Consider the following 20,067-nt stretch of genomic DNA (forward strand, 5'->3'; position numbering starts at 1 on the left):
TGGAAAAGTCAACATCTCAAGTTTTGGAGGCAAAGCATTTTAGCAATCATTTCATAGCACTATGACTGAGGCAAAGGCACGCTGCCGAGCTTTGCTGGGAAACTAAGAATTCAAGGGCCACTATGGGGAAAGCAGTTCGTGTTAAACAAGTAAGACATTAGCAGTGAGACCCAGGCACCCTCCACTGCGGCAGCCCAGGTGAGCCAGTCAGTGCAGTCCACACCGTGTCAGGACCGTGGACAGCGAGGGGACCGGAGGACAGCTGCAGGCCATAGCCAACTTCTTTGCAATGAGGTGTTTGTAATTCCATTGTGACACCTATTGCTAGTCACAGAGAAACTATACAAAAGGGACACATTAAAAGTGTCAACACCTCACGAGGAAACATGCACAAAATGATCCAGGTGATGGCTGTACTGTACATCAAGGCCTGGGAGGGAAAGCAGAGCCTACTCGTCAGAAGGATCCCGTTTCTTTCTTTCTTTCGTTCGTTCTTAAATGAAAAGGAGTAAGGTTATATTTGGCTGATGCATGTTAACTCTGAGTTATCTGTAACTTTATGTAACCGTGTGAATTGATGGTACACCTCTTTGAAGATGTACCTGGTACACAGAGTCTCGGTGATACAGCAGTTAACAGAAATCTATGGTCTCTGCCCTTATCTGAATTATAGATTGGCAGGAGATAGATACTTCACATGTCATGATAATAAACGACTGTGCTATGGAAGCATGTAACGGTGATCTGACCACAGACTGCCTGTCGGAACAGGAAATGACCCCAGGAAGTCACTGCCAAGTGGAGAAGCAGAGGATGATAGAAACAGGACATCAAGTGGGGCCTGTAGGCTCAATTTTCTTAACAATTATATTTCATTATGAACTTACTAACCGCGAGTACCTCATTCATAACCCGGCTAACCCAAACAACAGGAAAAGGAGATTAAAGAATACAGTAATGAAACCATAAGGATATCAGTTCCGGGAAATGATTCTCCTGGCGTCCTCAGCAGGATTTCTTCTGCTGGGGTCTCCTGTTTCTAACGCAACAGGTGTGACCCCGCAGGTGTGGAGGTGCCTTCCAGTCACGAAGTACTTACTCATGACACCTCCGTGTGAGGCGCTGCTCTAGGCCCTGACAGTGAACCAGGAAGAGACAGGGCCCTGCTGCTAATGAGCTCATGCTTGGTGCACATTCTAAAAATGACAAAGCGTAATAGCCCCAAGCTTTAAGGGAAAGGTGAATGAATTCGGTTTTGTTTTGTTTGGTTTTTTGTTTGTTTGTTGTTTCTTTTTTTTTTTTTTTTTTAAGAAAAAGCATGGTCTCATTTTTTAAGATTATATTATTATGTATATAGTATTCTGCCTGCAAGTTCACTTGTGCAGGCCAGAAGAGGGCACCAGATCTCATTATAGATGGTTGTGAGCCACCAAGTGGTTGCTGGGAATTGAACTCAGGACCTCTGGAAGAACAGCCAGTGCTCTTAACCTCTGAGCTATCTCTCCAGCCCCATGGTCTCATATTTTAAAGAGTCTGCTTCTGTGTGAAATGATCTGCACAGGAGATGAGACCAGCTGGGAAGATGTGTGGTTTAACAGCTCTTGAGAACTTTAACACAAGCCGTTTAATGAGTGCACACTCTGACAGCTACACCAGGTCTGTGACCTGCCTAGTGGCTGGGTGTTAACCCCTCCCTCAAGAGTGTGCGCCACACACAGCTGAGCATTCAGGGAACTGGGCAGCAGTCTGTATGTCTTGTGAACTACACTAATTGACAGCAATTCCTAATGACGTGAGATGCGCCACTGAACTGCTCCAGCCACCGCCGCTGCTTATGTGGCAAAGGCCCTAAGAACCGTCAGATGAGTGAGATTAGCACTTTCCTTTTGAAAGCAACAGTTGTTGCAGATTTGCTGAGTTCTTCTGGGATGAGGAGGAACTGTCAACAGAAGACATTTGACAGATAACTGCAAAATAACAAGCCTGTCCGCTCTGTCCTCTCCTAGGATAAGTGACACTAGCACAGAACAGAACGCCTGCTCAGCCGCTGGGGGCTGGACATTACTGCCACTGTGCAACCTGCAGCCAATGTCTTCAGGGAGGGCAACTGAAAGAGCTGGTGCTGCTAAAACATCTTTAAAAGCCTCAAAGAGCAAAGGAAATAGTGAACAGCTAACCACAGCCAGGCGGAGAGCCCAAGTGAGGTGGCTGTGAGGTGACCTTCAGGAGCAAGAGGGAGATGTGGAGGCCGCACAGGTGTGACTGGTGTTCCTGAGAAGGGCTAGCCTAAGGCAAAAGCCATCTGAGAAGAGAAGGCTTGTGGCATGCGTCTGCCAATCAACAAATAGCCAAAGCGCACAGTTTCTAAATGTTTGGTTATTTCCTTTTACTGTCCTCTTGCAGGTGAGGTGACGGAAGCACCAGGCACAGCAGGCTTCCCAAGCTTTCTCCACTAGAGACGCCCAAGAATATTATACACTGCTGAAAGCACCACTTCTAGTACAAATGGCAGAACTATGGTTAGGTCCACTTCAGGAACTGTTAAAACTTCTGTTCCAATCCCAAGCTAACTACATCAACTTTTTAAATTAATTAATTTTATTTATTTATTATACAGTGTTTTGCCTGTATTTATGCCTGCACACCAGAAGATGGCACCAGATCTCATTAGAGATGGTTGCGAGCTGGGATTTAGATTGTGGTTGCTGGGAATTAAACTCAGGACCTCTGGAAGCGCAGCCAGTGCTCTTAACCTCTGAGCCATCTTTCTAGCCCAACTACATCAATTTTTTTTTAAAATCATAGCTTTCATTAAATTTCTTCTTCGACAATTTGATAACATGAATGCAGTGCACTCTGGCTATTTTTACCCCATGCCTGACCTCTCTCCCTCCCACCTGTCAACCTTGTCTTTCACATTTGGCACCTCAGGTCATCTAAATGACTGTTTTGAACTATCCATTGGCCTGGTGGGCTCACCTGTAGACAAGTGGCACCCAGTAAAGACAATGATTGTATCTTCCTCAGACCAGAGCCGAGAGCTCCTCAGGGTGAGGTGTGGTCCCCCGACTCCCTCCCAGGCCTTGGCTGACTGGTGACAGGCATACTCATGTGCGGGTCCCACAGGCTGGGTCGGTGCTGTGAACACAGCATTTTCACAGCCCTCCTCCATGTCTTCTCTTACATTTTTTCCAACTCTTCTTTTTAATGGGTAAAAAACAAAAACAAAAAACTCAAGGCAACAAACACTTCAAACAGCAATTATTTTTTTATACTATTAATTTATTTTGTGTGTGCCATGCATGCATGCGGGAATCAGGGGGAACTTGCAGAAGCTAGCTCTGTATCCCCACTCTGCGGGGCCAGGGAATGGAACCTGGATCAGGCCTGGCCATCAGGGTCCTCACCTTACTGGCACTACAAACAGCAATTTTTTAAAAACTAAATTGCTAACACAAAATAACCCAAATGCACACTAGCTGGATGCATACCTCCTGAGGAATGGTGTAAGAACACACTCTAAATGTTAGTTTCCCACAATTCCTAAGTGGCAGAAGTCTTGGATCTGAGCCTCGGCACTTAAGGCAACAGTCACTGCTGGTGATGCACACTGCAGTGACCACACCAAGGCTGTGGTGAAGCCGTGTGAGGAGACAAAAGTGATCATGGCCAAAACTTCCACACTCATTTTGTGCTTGGTTTCAAGTCAGTTTCTGGTTACTGTAGACAGAAATCTTCCATGCTGTGCTAGTGCTTGCAGCTCCCACATTCAGTTACCCGGCTCAGCTTATGGAGCCGTGAGCAGTACTAGCAATCACCAAACTTCTGCAAAGGGCCGAAGGGTGTTGTTGAATCTCAGGACCTCACAGAGCTTCTGTTACAATGACTCAACGTTGTGTTTGCAGTGTGGAAGCAACCAGAGATGCTACAGAAATGAATTGCCTGTCTCAATAAAAACTACCATAAAAGTCGGATTTTCTAGTAATTGAAAAACAAAACCAAAAACATACCCACTTCAGCTTGCCCTTGGTGGTGGAACAGTTAGGATCAACTTTTCAGCCAACTCCCCACATGACACAGCTGTGCTGCACTTCCTGTGCCAGCTACCCGGCATCTCCCTCTCCCAGGCCTCATCCAACAAGCACCCGTCCACCCTGTCCTGAAGAACTCGGTTGCCCTCCAATCCCCACGACAGGGAGACAGACTACGCATCATTTTCTGTCCCTCTCACACATAGTCATCTATATTGCCTCAAATGGTGAGGTTTTCTTTCATTAAAAAAAAAAAAAACAGACAAATTGTAAGTGCTGCGTCTGTCGGGGCAGCCTTCAGCAGCGGCACCGTCCTCCACCACAGGATGCGGGACTGACCTCTGGTCACTGGCCTGCGCAGAAGCACCTTTACCCACTGAGCCATGTCAACCTGGTGTCCCTTTTTAAAAAGCTGAACACCATGTAAACACACACTTTACATCAGCTTTATCCATTCACTGTTGAATATGTGTTGACATCTGGCTTGTGACAATACTACAGCAACAAACGAATATGGGGCAGACGTCAAGAATTAATTTTATTTCCTTTGAGGTGCACCCAAAAAGGGGGATTGCTTGCTTCTAGTTTTAACTCTGCTGTTGTTTCTTTGTTTTTTAAAGACTAGGTCTTACTATATAGCTGTCCTGTAACTCGACATGTAGACCATGCTGACCTTGAGTTCACAGGGCTGACTGACTCCTGAGTGCTGGAAAGGTGTGTGCCACTTCATCGGGCTCTATTTGTAACTGTTAAAGGAGAAATCGTCATACTTTTGTCAGTAATAGCTATACTAAGAGTGCCTCGATGTAATGGAAAGTTTGGGTGTCTTTACAAACTCAGTTTTATGTTATATAAGCATGTTTTCATTTTACCCAGGTGTGGGGTGTGGGGCTGATTCAGACTGCCCACAGCAGCAAGCTGTTTGCCTCACCCAGGCTCTGAGAGGGACTGTTTGCCAGCTGCAGACAGTTGAATTCCGAGGCCTCTGAGAGGAAATAACCGCCAGAGCCCAGAAGACTGCTGCTGCTCCTGGGTGCTGTTGACGCAGCTTAATGAGAAGCTGGAAATATCCTGAAAGGAGGATTGAACTCAGCCCGAGGACCCCAACAACCCCAGCCAGCCGGAAGTAGCTAAGGAGAATCCCGCCCCCCTTTCCCCTCCAACCTTCTCTCCTACCAAGGGGGGAGGGGTTGGAAGGGAGGCAGAGGCATTAAGGAAGCCTAAATAGGGTAAGAAGTAGCACCTACACCGCATCCTGCCAACATGCGCTCTGCTATACTTTGACAGGCGTGTGGTGACATCTTCCTGGGTTTTGATCAGCATTACCTGACTGGTGATGTTGAACATCTTTTCATACACTTCCTGCTGAGTGTACACCTCTCTCCGTGCGGCACTCGTTTTGATATTCCTTACGTGTGCTGCGATTATCCCGTCAGCTACACTTTGCCAGTTTTCTTCTATCCACTGCACTGCAGGTTAATTTTGGTGGCTGGAGTTTACAGGCTTTAGTTTGACGCAATCCCACTTGTCTGGTTTTGTTGTTTTCTGAGTACCTGCCCAGACCTGCGTACAGAAGCTTTTCCCAGGCTAGTGGTGATAGTTTTGGGTCTTTTGATTCCATTTGTGGGGTTTGTTTATAGTGTAAGGGTCCAATTGCATTCATGTACATGTGCACATAGATATTATTTTCCCAGTGTCACTTACTGAACAAACTATCCTTTCTCCCATTCATTAGTCCCCTCACTAAGAATCAGTGGATTGCCGGGCATAGTGGCGCTCGCCTGTAATCCCAGCACTCGGGAGGCAGAGGCAGGTGGATCTCTGTGAATTCCAGGACAGCCTGGTCTACAAAGTGAGTCCAGGACAGCCAGGACTATAACTTAACTCAGGGGTGGGGGGGGCAGGGGTAAGAAGAATCAGTGGATTATAAAACCTCAGTCTTATTTCTGGGCTACATATCTTTTCTCTTTACGGTTATGCTGAGTTTTCATTGCTGTCGCTTTGTCATACGACCTGAGAGGAGGAAACGTGAAGACAGAGCTCACTGCTCTTTCTCAGAAGCACTCTGGAGGTTCAGCTCTTTTGTAGATCCGTGTAAATTAAGGTTTTTTTTTTCTATTTCTGCAAATAACATCCTTGGGATTTTGATGGCAACCACACTGCATCTACAGAAAGCTCCACACCAAACTAATTCTTCCAACCTGTGCAATGATTCCTTGTGCATCTTCTTTAACTCCCTTCACATCAGCCTATCTTAACTTCCAGTGTACCTACGGTCACTGTACTGCTAAGTGCATTTGTGGGTGTTTTTGTGAGACTGTCCTTCATTCCCTTGTCAGAACATGTGGTATAGACAAACACTACTCTTGATCTCAAACTTTACAAAATTCCTTTATTAGTTGTTTTTAGTGCGGAATCTTTTGGATTCTCTATAAATGATAACCATCTGTAAACCTACTTTTACCTCTGTATCTCGTGTAATGTTCTGCCTGTGACTCCTAGCACATGAAGGGGAAGTCCTGAGCACCAGCTCTTGTGGCTTGTACACGGTCACAGAGGAACGCTCTGTGTCCTCTATGATTGTGCTGCTGGCTGTTTAACGTTTGGCCCTTAGCATGTTGAATAACATTCCCTTAATACTTCTTCTGTTGACAGTATTATCACAAATTACTTTGACTTGTATAAGATGCTTTTCTACATCTGCTGAGACGATCACATGGTTTCTATTTCCTACTCATGTAGTGTGTCTCGCCAATTGATTTGCTGACGTTGGACCATCCTTGCATTCCAAGGATAAACCCTATTTGGCCATGGTATATGGTTCTCTCGTCATGTGCTGCTGAACTCAGCTTGCTGGGGTGTTATTGACAATTTCTGCATCTTGTGTGTATCAAGACTATTTGCCCATCGGTTTTCTCCTCATGATATCTCGTAATCGTGACTTTACAAGACACTTTTAGAAGTGCTTCCTTCTCCTTACATCTTTCACTTTTGTTTTTAGTGCCGGGAGATGTCTGGTACTCTGTTTCACTGTTTGGTGACTCCCTGTGGAGCCCTCTAGCACTGGACTGTTCTCGATTGCCCTAGCTCTATTTGTCACTGGTCACTTCAGACTTTCCATGCTGTCTTGAGTACATTTTGATAACTGTATTTCTAGAAATGTCTCCATTTCTTCTAGGGTATTTGACTGGAGTAGGATTTTTTTTTTCATAAAGACTCTTACGACCTTTAAAAAATGATTGGTACGTCTCTTCTTTCATCTCTTTTTAAAACTTTCTCTTTTTTCTCAGTCTAATGAAGGTCTTGTTTTGTGTGTGTGTTTGTAAACAGCTCTTAGTTTTGCTGATATTCTCTCTCCCTTGCTCCCATCCCTACTCCACGCCTGGTCCTTCCTTCCTCTTGCTAACTTGGGGCTTAGGTTAGTTCTGTTTCAGCTTCCTTGAGGTCTGATATTCAATCGAGTGTCTTCTTTGTTTTTCTGTTGCTAATTTTCCTAATGCTGCTTTTCTGCGTCTCCTAAGCTTCTGCCATGTTATGTCTCATTTTGTCTCAAGAAGTTTTTCAAATTGCCTTTTAATTCCTTCTTAACCCCACACTTCAAAGTGTTTTAGTTTCCACATACTTGTGCATTTTACTTTTTTAATTGTTGATTTCTAGTCAGATTTTATTGTGGCTACAAAAAGCTTTTGGGAATCTTTTGTCTTTTTAAATTTGTAATGAATGTTGTGTTGTAACATGAATTATCCTAGACAGCATCTCAGGTACACATGAGAAGAATGTGGATTCTTTTCTTATGTGGAAAGTTCTATGTGTGTAGGCCAGGTACATCTGGTCTAGCGCCAGTCCGTGCTGCTACGTCTTCACTTGACTTCTGAACAATGCATCCATAAACACAAAGGGCATTAACACCCCCTACTACAACTGCACTAGTTTCTCCCTGATGATACTTGCTTTGTACATATAGGCGCTTTGTGGTTGGGTATATATTTAAATGCATCACCCAATCAAACTGATCCCTTTGTCACTATGTAATGGCCTTATCTCTTAATGACAGTTTTGAATGAAGGTCTGTTATGCACATTTTGAATACAGCACCTCTGTTCTCCTTACCAGTAGCACAAAACTATTTCTCTACCTATTTACCTTTAGGCTGTCTCTACCATGTATCTTTTGATTGGGGAATTTGGTTTGTTTATATTTAAAGTAATTATTGTAAGGTACAGGCTTCCTCTCCCCATGTTGTAATGTGTGTTCTCTCTGTCCGAGTTTCCTGTTCCTCTTTTCTCTTGTTCTCTTTCACTGTGGTCTGGTGGTGTGTACATACGTGCATGTGCGTGCGAAGCTGGCATTCTTTGACTGTTTTCTCTCTTTTGTGTATCTAATGTACTTTTCAAATTTTGGTTATCAAAATTCAAACTACACATTTTCACACGTTAGCACTGTTTTTTAGGTGATTAACGTCAGCTACATGTAGATACCTTACAGCCTGCTCCACACTCCACCACACGGGTCAGAACTGTGTCAGGTTCACTTCTGTCTGTTGTTTCCATTAACAAACTTTAATGTTTCAGTACTTAATGCGTAAGCTGACTTCTAACTTACACACTAGTGCTAAACTTTTCATATAATTTAGATGTGTGACAGTAAATTTTTAACTTTTCTCCACTTAGAAACACAAAAATCTACTCATAGGTCCCAGGAGACATAAGGTCGCTCACTTAGGTCTTTGCTCTTAAACACAAGCTCGTATTTACAAACTTGAAAAATAGAATTACTTTTCTTTCCTAGTTGGTATTTGGAGGACAAACCTATTTCATGTTTCATTTTGAAACGTGAATGGATCACAAGATGCCCAAATTAAACGTTAAATAAAACATGATTGTGAGAATGTCTGTGATGGTATTTTGAATGAGATGAACAGATTGGTGCACTTTCTGAGGCAGAACGCACTGCGTAAGGCAACGGGCCTCAGGCAGCAGGGGAAGGCCTCAGCAGAACACGCCTACCTTTCCACCAAGTAAAAAAATGTCTTTCTTCCTTCAGGCTCTCAAACATGGTTCTTCGAGTTCTCAGGCCTTCAAGATCAGACTGGCTTGCTAGTCCACCTTATATCCCTGGGATGTGGCTGCCTCCATAGTCATATGAGCCAGTTCTTTACAACAGTGAGCGGCTCTGTCTCTCTCTGTCTCTGTCTGTCTGTCTGTCTTACACGTGCCCCACTGCATCTGTTGCTCAGTGCCAATGCCCCTGCAATCAAGAGTCCAAGTAGAGCCGGGTAGAAATCTTGGTCCTGCGGGCAAGCTGGGGATGAAGAGATGTGTCACCTAAGGTGCCTCAAATCACCCCACAGCAATGACTGCACCTCAAAGATTTGCAATCATAAAAGAAAATTTTAAAAAATCGAAGTATCCCCTAAGTAACTGGTAAATTCTAACCTCCTCTTTTGCACGCACATTTTTAACTGCCTGACACTGTTAACATATGGTGTTCCTATTTCCTCCTTATAGTATTTTAAATTAGAGACTACATTTCCTTAAAGATTGTGTTTTCTTTCTTGCTCAGAGGGATTAGGAATACACACAAAGCTAGCCATACCCTTTTCAAGATTCCTTCACAAACCAATTCTATCAGCATATAAAATTGAGACGCTGCCCTTGGCCACGATGTACACAGACCAACCTCAAACAAACTAGCTGTGAGCTCTTCCAACTCCTGCCCAAGCTGGTCTCGCACTTTCGAAAGTCTCTCACATTCTTCATCTTTTAGCTTCAATTCCTATGAGAAATTGATAATTTTGTTTTAGATCTCTTCAGTCTGAAATGAGATTATATAAACTATATCAGTTATTAACAAAACTATAAAATATTAACACCATCTCCTACATGTTCATACTGAAAATGCTTAGTATTTGCTAGCTGGAAGACAATCAAACAACTGTAAAGTTACAACCAATCCCAGCTTGTTACACTGCATTTCTTCTGCAAATCACTGAGACTAAATGTGAATGTAACACACAGAAAAACATTATTTCCCCATTAGCTTTTCTCTAAGCATACTTACTTCTACCGAGCATGTGCTTCTTTCAATTCTGCCAATAATATTAATTATGTTAATGTTTACTTAAAGGGGATAGATGGCTCAGTCAGTAAAGTCCCTGCCACAAAAGTGGAAGGAGCCAAGTTTGGACCCAGAACCCATGTGAAAAGCCAGGCACAGCAGTGCGCATCCGCTGTCCCAGCACAGGGGAGGCAGAGACTGGCAGCTCACTGGCCAGCCAGCAACCAGGTGAGTACAAAGCTCAGCGAGAGACCCAGTTCCAACAAATAAGGTGGAGAGCAATTAAAGAAGACACCCACTATTGACCTCTGATCTCTACACATTTGCATATGCATGATGCATACACACACAAAATTATTTTATTTATTTAATTTATTTTTATTTTTTGGTTTTTCGAAACAGGGTTTCTCTGTGTAGCCTTGGCTGTCCTAGACTCACTTTGTAGACCAGGCTGGCCTCGAAATCACAGTGATCTGCCTGCCTCTGCCTCCCGAGTGCTGAGATTAAAGGCATGTGCCACCATGCCCAGCTCACAAAAGTATTTTACTAAAGCATCAAGATACTTGATTTATATGCGGAAGTCGCCCTAAATTAACCTTTCAAACACAGATTTTAAAAACAGAAGCTCCGTGCAGGTCACCCACTGTCACACTGATAATGTAGTGACTAGTACCTGTGACTGTGGAGGCAGCTTAGGTTCTTAATCTCCCAAAGACAGCTTCTGAGAAGCGCACATCCTAGGATATCAGAACCTAACGATAAATGGTCAGCAACTTCGTGAGAGCGCCCTCCCATGTCTCAGGACATGAGAGAATGTGTCCTCACTGACTGCAGCAAGAACCACAACTCATCACAAACACCTCAACATACGAGGACTCTAACCTCAGAGAAAACAAAAAGAACACATCTGAGAAAAATGGAAAAATGCAGAAGGTTCCTCAGGCCTCATTAGCAGGTGCATGCAGCTGTAAGATCCACGCTGTGGACAGCAACAAGCTGCTAGGGAACTCTTGGGCCCACACACACGGCAGAGCAGTGAGCAGTGACAGGGAGCGCCCAGCACGGTTCCACACTAAGGGAAAACCGAAAACAATGCAGACAGGTAGAGACCAGGACCTGATGCAAAATCTCTGATCTTATAGTGGAATGCTGAGACTCGAAAGCCTCAGAAACACTGTGCCAGAAAAAAACTGACTGACAGGCGTAACTCTGAAGATGTTAGTGATGACAAAAAACCACCGCCACACAGACATCCAGGCTGCTGTCCTACTCCCTCCACTAGAAACTCAAGTTACATGTGCGTAAGAGACAAAACCGGATGTATAGTTAACAAGGTGTCTGGCATCCTACTGTACAGCAGAGCGACCACAAATAATAATATACTGAACATCTCAAAAAGCTATAAATAAAGATTTCAAGAACTTTCTCAATAGAGAATTTGAAGAGCTAAATATGATTAACATGATTTTAAACATGATACAAGGGGTGAGCAACGCAGCCAGGAAGAGATGTGCAGGAAACGCACGTGCACATGAGGTGAAAAGGCAATCTGCAGCTTTGTTACATCCTAGACACCAGCAAATCTACAGATAATAGAGGTCAAGGCATCCTGCTAGTGCTGAAAGGTGCAATACCCACTGAACGCTGGAAACGCTCCTGGGAAACACCTAAGCGAACAGGAGACTCCCAAGCAGCTCCTCCCATGGAGCCACAAGTGTGCCTGTCATTCCTGGAGGCAGAGCTCCACACCGCTGCCATCTAACTACCAAGCAGCATAGACTCCACCCAGGACCAAGGCCGAGGGAGCCTGTGCCAGCCGCCTTCGCTGAGTTCATTCTTGACTCACACTCTAAACGGGGTCAAGCCTGCCGCAGTCTCTCCTTCACCCCTCAGTCTGGTCCAATCCAGCTAAACTCTTTCCGCACAGATAACTGATGTCTGTTTGCCTGTATGCTGCAAGTTCCAACTCAGCCAACCAAAACGAGGAAAGCTGTACTCGTGTGCTTATTCTTGAACGTTTGTACTGTTCCTCATCATACCCTGTATTGTAACCTAGTTACTCAACTGTCACTCCTCCAACAACTGCTAACTCTTATGTTAATCAGTCAGGCAATCAGCTTGCTGCCAGAGGTAGAATCAGAGAGAAAAGTCCTGGTTTCCAGGCAGTCATAGAATAATGAGGGTTACAAGGCTTTTAGGCAGATGCACAAGAACATCTGGAAATAATGATGGCTGCATTTTGGGGAATTAGGATCCACCAAACTGAAGGCATGACGCAGTATGCTCTGCAGGAGATGACAACGTGGAGGGCAGAAGCTACAAGAGAGGCGGAGTTGTGTCTCAAGCAGCCCTGAAAGGCAAAGTAAGAAACAGGACTTATCTTAAAGCAAAGGGGAATTCCCAAAAGAGAGAGCAGGCGTTGCTGATGGTCTCAACGGGTCTGCCATTCAGGGTGCACCACGTGTATAGACTGGCTAACTTTTAAAAAACAAAAGCAAACAAACAAACAAACCCACTGCAGAAGCAGATCACAGTTATTAACGTAATGTTCTGGGCCAGTGATGTGGATTTCGAGTGAGGACGTGGGGAAGGAGGCTGAGAGCTGCACCGGAACCCAGGAACACGCACACTTCCACAGCGCTTACGACCTCATCACCTCTGTATTCCCACAAGGGGTCTTGCTGTGTCTCCCAGGAGGCCCCAGACTCTTGAGGTCCAGCAATCTTTCTGCAACTCAGCCTCCGCCCAAAGTAGCTGGGGTGTACGTGCGTGATGGGGTGGTCAGCGAAGAGCTCATCTCCCTCACCCCTATGCTAGAGATGAACCACCGCAGCCTCAGACGCACTGTAACAATCACATATATCTAGCTGGACTTCATACTTTCTCATATGAATATGTCATATACATAGAAATAAAACAATGCTGTTGATGAAGCAATGACACAATGTTTCTTTTATTTCTTAGGGTTGTTATTTTTGAGAATCCCTTTAGACTGACAGAGAACAGATTTTTATCCCGTTACTCTGTTTCCATTTCAATACTTCATTACAGTGAGATACTGTTGGAGGTATTTAACCTAGTAATTACAGTCAACTCAATTAAGTTAAGCATGAGAGCTATGGCCAAGCTCACACATAAGCAGGCAGTCCCAACTGTCTTTATTAACTAACTGGTAACAGTTTTAAGCCTCATGTTGATTTCAGAGATACCAGACAGCACACAGTTGATGAGGCACATTTACATTGCTTCTGCCCAACTACTGAATGCTTTTCTTTATTTAGTTTGGTTTCTTTTTTGAGACAGGGCCTCACTCTAACTTAGGCTGGCCTGGAATTCAGTATGTAGACTAGACTGACCTCAAATTCACAGCAATCTTCCTGCCTCAGGGTTCTGAGAGCTACGATTACAGACATACACCACCAAACACTACCGAAGTAAATGCTTCAAGTACGGGGTCATGCCGAGTTTATTCCTGCACACTACAGTCAGGAAATTCCTGTTAATGAAAGAACCCAGTAAATGTTTATCTTTCTTTGGTTCCAGCTGTTATAGCCAGGTCACAGTCACTAAATGGGGCAGGTATTCTTGAACTATGGCGTCCAGAAAATCACACCTGAGGTTCCCTTCATGGCAGAAGGGATCATCCTCAGGGAGAGTAACAACCAGCTTTGTGGGAAACGCCTGCTTCTACACCTCAGCACAACAACCTCCTCCTACACCTCAGCACAATCCTCCTCCTACACCTCAGCACAACAATCCTCCTCCTACACCTCAGCACAACAACCTCCTCCTACACCTCAGCATAACAACCTCCTCCTACACCTCAGCACAACAATCCTCCTCCTACACCTCAGCACAACAACCTCCTCCTACACCTCAGCATAACAACCTCCTCCTACACCTCAGCACAATCCTCCTCCTACACCTCAGCACAATCCTCCTCCTACACCTCAGCACAATCCTCCTCCTACAACTCAGCACAACAATCCTCCTCCTACAACTCAGCACAACAATCCTCCTCCTACACCTCAGCACAATCCTCCTCCTACAACTCAGCACAACAATCCTCCTCCTACACCTCAGCACAACAATCCTCCTCCTACACCTCAGCACAACAACCTCCTCCTACACCTCAGCATAACAACCTCCTCCTACACCTCAGCACAACAATCCTCCTCCTACACCTCAGCACAACAACCTCCTCCTACACCTCAGCATAACAACCTCCTCCTACACCTCAGCACAATCCTCCTCCTACACCTCAGCACAATCCTCCTCCTACACCTCAGCACAATCCTCCTCCTACAACTCAGCACAACAATCCTCCTTCTACACCTCAGCACAACAATCCTCCTCCTACACCTCAGCACAACAACCTCCTCCTACACCTCAGCACAACAATCCTCCTCCTACACCTCAGCACAACAATCCTCCTCCTACACCTCAGCACAACAATCCTCCTCCTACACCTCAGCACAACACTCCTCCTCCTACACCTCAGCACAACAACCTCCTCCTACACCTCAGCACAACAATCCTCCTCCTACACCTCAGCACAACACTCCTCCTACACCTCAGCACAACAACCTCCTCCTACACCTCAGCACAACAACCTCCTCCTACACCTCAGCACAACAATCCTCCTCCTACACCTCAGCACAACAACCTCCTCCTACACCTCAGCACAACACTCCTCCTACACCTCAGCACAACAATCCTCCTCCTACACCTCAGCACAACAACCTCCTCCTACACCTCAGCACAACAACCTCCTCCTACACCTCAGCACAACAATCCTCCTCCTACACCTCAGCACAACAACCTCCTCCTACACCTCAGCACAACAATCCTCCTCCTACACCTCAGCACAACACTCCTCCTCCTACACCTCAGCACAATCCTCCTCCTACACCTCAGCACAATCCTCCTCCTACACCTCAGCACAACAATCCTCCTCCTACACCTCAGCACAACAATCCTCCTCCTACACCTCAGCACAACACTCCTCCTCCTACACCTCAGCACAACAATCTGCTTCAGCATCTCTGGGAGGAGATGTAAAGATCTACCTTTTTAAAAAATTAATTTATTCAGATTACAACTCAATTGTTATCCCATCACTTGTATTCTCCCATTCCTCCCTCCCTCCTGCTTTCACCCTATTCCCCTCCCCTAGGTCTATGACCAAGGGGGACCTCCTCCCCCACTCTATGGTCATAGACTATCAAGTCTCATCTTGGTAGCCTGCTTATCCTTTCTCTGAGTGCCACCAGGCCTCCCCACCCAGGAGTAGTGGTCAAATATAGGGCACCAGAGTTCATGTCAGTGTCAGTCCCCACTCTCCACATAACTGTGGAGAATGTCCTGTCCATTGGGTAGATCAGAGTAGGGGTTCCATGTTATTTGTGGACAAATGGATGGAACTAGAAACGATCATACAGATCAATGGTTTAAAAGGACTTAAGTCCACATTCTACCCAAGCTAATCTTCAGCAACGTGGGGCGGGAGGGCCAAACGGCTACACACTCACACACAATCCTGGCGTCCCACAAATCTCTGGCTCATGGGTGGCTCCCTGTTCAAACACTGTGATCTGTTGCCAAAAGTGGTTGTTCAGCCCTAGGAGATTACAAAGCCCAATACAGAAGAACCCAATCCCTAATTACTTCACAGGGTAGCCTGCCTACTACGAGCCTCTACTTCAGAGCATTGCACACATGGAGGTTAAGTTTCTAATAGGTTGTATAATATGCAGATGCCTATCCTGACAGCAGTACATCTGCACGCCCACATACATAATCCAGTTAATCAACAAAATACAAGAGTACGTCACACACTTCAGATGTAATCATAAACAAAATGTCTAACCTTCCTTGTGAAGCTCAAAGTGACTGGTGTGTGTGTGTGTGTGTGTGTGTGTGTGTGTGTGTGTGTGTGTGTGTGTGTGTGTGTTAGTGTAGATTCAGGAAAGGTTAAGATAGTGTAACAGGGTTGAACTTACTATCCATACAACTGAAAACCCAGGAAAATGTACATGACACAACAACTCTGAAGCCACTGGGCACACGCCAACTAAAGACTGTGACCACGAAGAAGTGGGGGCAACTGACGTGAGCCCTGGGTTACCGTGAGAGCAGAAGTACTAGGAGTTTAAAGCACGCATCCCAGAATCCAGGAAAAGTGGTCACGCTAGACAACAAAAGCAAACTTTCACTGCGGACGTGAAAACCAAGATACTGCAGAAGAAAGGAACAGCACTGACAACTATCCACAGTGAAACACAAGGAGAGAAAATAATATATATATATATATATATATAATCCCACAGTCCAACAGACATATAATAGAAGTTCAAGAAAGGAGACATAAGAAAGGAATGTGGAGATTTCTGAAACTGAAGCTGAAATGTCCAAAATTTTGTGAAAACAAAAGCCTAGAGATTCAGAACATTACATTTCTAAGTGTGAGTGTGTATGCGTGTATGTGTATGTCTGTGTGCATGTGTGAGTGTGAAAATGTATGTGTGAGTGTGTGTGTGCATGTGTTGTGACAGCGTGTATATGTGAGAATGTGTGTGTATGCACGCGCGCGTGTGTGCAAGAATGCGCACACAGACACCACAGCCCTGAAGAAACTACACTACAGGGGGAAGTCATAACAAAACTGCTTACGGAAGGCTCTCACAGCAACCAGAAAGCAAAGACAGCACACACGAGCAGCAGAATGCAAGGGGACCCCAAGTTTCCTGTGAGAACAGTGTGTGCTAGAAGACAACGAAGCAAACCCTTTAAATACTGAGAAAGAATGCATCCATCAGCCTTCAAGACTGTACCCAGTGAAATGAAAAACACTGAAGAAAAAAGGGACCTTTTCACATATATTTTTAAAAAGGTATTCAAATCATATATGGACAGGAAACATGTTAAAGGAGCCCTTTAAACAAAAAGAAAAATGATGCCAGTTGGGAAGCCTGACACACATGAAACAATAGAGTAACACTGGAAACAAAGTAATCAAGGGTTTGATGCAAAATAAAAGTGTTTGGTGAGATTCAAACTATATGAAGCATATAATAGTCACTGCACAGAGCGAAGATTTTTACACTGTATACGGGTAGCACACGCTGGAAAGCAGACAGTGGCTAGCTAAAGGAATACACTGTAAGCCATAAACCAAGACTCCTCAACAAAGATCAGCCAGCGAGCCAAAGTCAGACTGAAATTACCAAAAATGAGTATAAAAGGAGAAATAAAATAGGAGATCAAAGAGAACAACAGAATACAAACAGAAGACAATAGTTAGCCAAATGTCGTCAATATTGCATTAAGTATAAACAGCCTAAATATTTCAGTTAAAGGGCATACATTAGTAGAAAGGATAAAAAGCAGGACTTACACACACACACACACATATATATATATATATATATATATATATATATATGGAAAAGAAAGTTATATTCTTGAGAGAACACCATGGTAGACAGATGGTGGAACTGATGCCCAGAACATGGCACGGCAGGAGAGAAAGCGTTTGATATATTTTCTCGATTTTTTAAAATACAAATTTGACCACAGCTGTCAAATTTATGTTTGTAGAATTGTTCTTATCATTCCTAAATTGTATTTTTGCTGTCTGTGGAATCAGGAATCTGTTTACTCTTAATATTGATAATCTACAAATTTTTTTCTGTCAGTATTGCAAGAGGTTTGTCAATTTTATTGATGTTTAAAGAATCCATATTTTGTTTTATTCATTTTCTATTTCTCTTGTTAATCTCAGTGAATTCTGCTCTCAACCTTCTACTCTCACTGTGTTTTACTGTACTCTTTTTTTGGGGGGAGGCTGATAAAGTAAGATTGTTCATTTATGTGTTTTTCCTGGGCTAGTGAAATGACTAAATAGTTAAGACTGTTTGCTCCCCTATCTAAGGACCAGAGTTGATCCCAGGACCATGGACTGGCTTGAGCATCCTGGCATAGGCCTACAACCACGGCTCCAAGTAGATGACGGGGAGACAGAAAGATGACTGGTGCTTGCCCTTTTCTACCCTAAACAAGAGAGACCCTGCCTCACAGGAATAATAGAATGATGGAGGAAACATCCCATGCCGTCTTCTGGCCTCTGCACACACACACATGCAGAGGTACCATCCCCTTACACACACACACACACACACACACACACACACACACACACACACACACATAAACGTTTCCTGTCTCCTAACACTATAGTTCTCTCTGCTATTTTATTTCAGTGGGAAGAGGATCATAAGCGCTGGCCATAAATTTGAGGACAAATTTATCAAGGAAAGAAAACTCCCTAAGTAAAATGCAATGTTCAACAATTAGCACAAGGAAGAATGTGATGCTACTAAACCAGTTCCTCCAGGTGAAAAGAACGAGACTGGTGGGCTGCAAGGAAGTGATTCCCACGCCGGCCACGTAAGGAGATAACCCGAGTGGACGTCATGTGGTTTAGCCCGTGAACCTGTACTACACATGAGGACAGCAGCCAGTGCAGAGCTGAGCTCTCCTGGGGTCAGGTCCTGTTCCCAGGCAGGGCCTCTGCACCGCGCAGGCGACTCTGCAGACTCAGATGCCGTGCAGCGAGGCAGTTAGTCAAGCGCATCGCCGCCAAGTGCCTGTTTATGAGCTGCCGGCCCAAGCGGTCACTTCTGACAGAATGCGTGCAGGGTTGGGACGGTGCTCTTACCCTCTGAGCTTTTGCGAGTTCTTCTTTTAGCCTTTCGTAGCCCTTCTCTCTAACTTCCAGAACAGACGGGCTTCGTAACCGAGACAGGCTATCTGTACTCAACCCAAAGACGTCCTCGGTGCCAGCGGGAGCCTCCGTGAGGGCCGCGCCCTGCAGGAACGCCCTCTCTGCGTTACAGCTCTCCTTCCTTGAAGCTGGCTTCGTGAGCCCTGCTGCCACCCCAGCGGCAGCGGTCGATGCTGGGTCCGGAACATGAGTGCTGCAAGGAGAGTAAAGCTCAGAAGTTACTCGGGAAAGCCATTCCAGTGACGTGGCCAGTCTACACCCAATGACCAGGAGGTCCTCAGATCACAGACGCTTCAAGTGCTCAACAGCCACAGGTGGCTAACGGCTATCACTCACACTGCACACAATAAAAATACTGTTATCTTCAAAGAATGTGCTAGTGTGTGCAGCTTCTCAAAGACAGGGGTCTCCGTGAGTTTTCCTAAGGACCACAAGGCAGGAATGATAACAGGAAATCATCAAGTTTACACTCTATGATGTGTAAACACTGTTTGAAGTTTCTGTGGCCACAAGTCTTACTGGAAGAGTCATATTTACTCATTTCCACACTGTCTGCGGCTGCCTTCAGACTGTAAAAGCAAGGCTGGAGAGGTGGCACAAAGCTTGTATGGCCTGGGCTGCATCAATGCCTCAGTGGCTAAGAGCACTTGCTACTCTGCCAGAGGACACAGCACCTACATGATGGCCAACAGCCATCTGTACCTCAGTTCCAAGGATCTGACACCCTCTTCTTGCCTCCACAGGTGCCACATGCATGCGGTACACAGATAACATGCAAGCAAAACCTCCACATACAAGAAATAAAAATAATTTAAGAACCAAGCAAGCTTTTAAACATAACAATAATCCAAATCAATTGTGCTGGTGGCCTCCTACCTGATATTAGCTACTTCTGCACAGTTTAGCCGCCTAGGGGATGAATATACAGGTTGTGTAGGGAGATCCGAAACATCTAAGGCGTTAGCCTGGAGAGGAGCTGCGCACAGAGACGACGGGTGTGGCCGGTAGATGACGCTCGGCGAGGTGGTGTGCTCTTGGGTTCCCGGGTCACACACACCGAGAAGGTCTGGAGAAGTCGGTGAAGCGAGGTTTACTTCATGGAAGCCTTCCAAGGGGTCACTAGCCATAGCAAAGGCTTCATCATAAGACAACCTAAGCTAAAGACAAAAGAGTATGATCATTTTTAGGGACTCA

At 44.9% G+C, this 20,067-nt stretch overlaps 1 protein-coding gene and 1 long non-coding RNA gene across 5 annotated transcripts in view; one reads left to right on the plus strand and one right to left on the minus strand.

Moving 5' to 3' along the window:
• Window positions 1–20,067, minus strand: part of RAB3IP (RAB3A interacting protein) — a 45,548-nt gene that overhangs the window by 12,368 nt on the left and 13,113 nt on the right. For 3 of the 4 annotated variants that reach the window (XM_084795367.1, XM_084795368.1, XM_084795369.1), the window contains exons 2-4: window positions 19,750–20,030; window positions 18,808–19,066; window positions 9,711–9,806 (exon numbers count right to left, since the gene is read on the minus strand). In XM_084795367.1, the coding sequence (XP_084651493.1) occupies window positions 9,711–9,806; window positions 18,808–19,066; window positions 19,750–20,000 (606 nt within the window). In that variant the 5' untranslated portion in view covers window positions 20,001–20,030. The remainder of the gene's footprint in view (window positions 1–9,710; window positions 9,807–18,807; window positions 19,067–19,749; window positions 20,031–20,067) is intronic. The other variant, XM_084795370.1, reaches the window with a different exon arrangement.
• Window positions 6–18,772, plus strand: LOC311605076. Its single transcript, XR_014781780.1, has 3 exons — window positions 6–5,260; window positions 10,158–10,316; window positions 18,350–18,772. It is a non-coding gene; the product is annotated as an uncharacterized lncRNA (long non-coding RNA).

This window comes from Acomys minous (genome assembly GCF_964271855.1).
Source record: "Acomys minous genome assembly, chromosome: 9".
NCBI lineage: Eukaryota > Metazoa > Chordata > Mammalia > Rodentia > Muridae > Acomys > Acomys minous.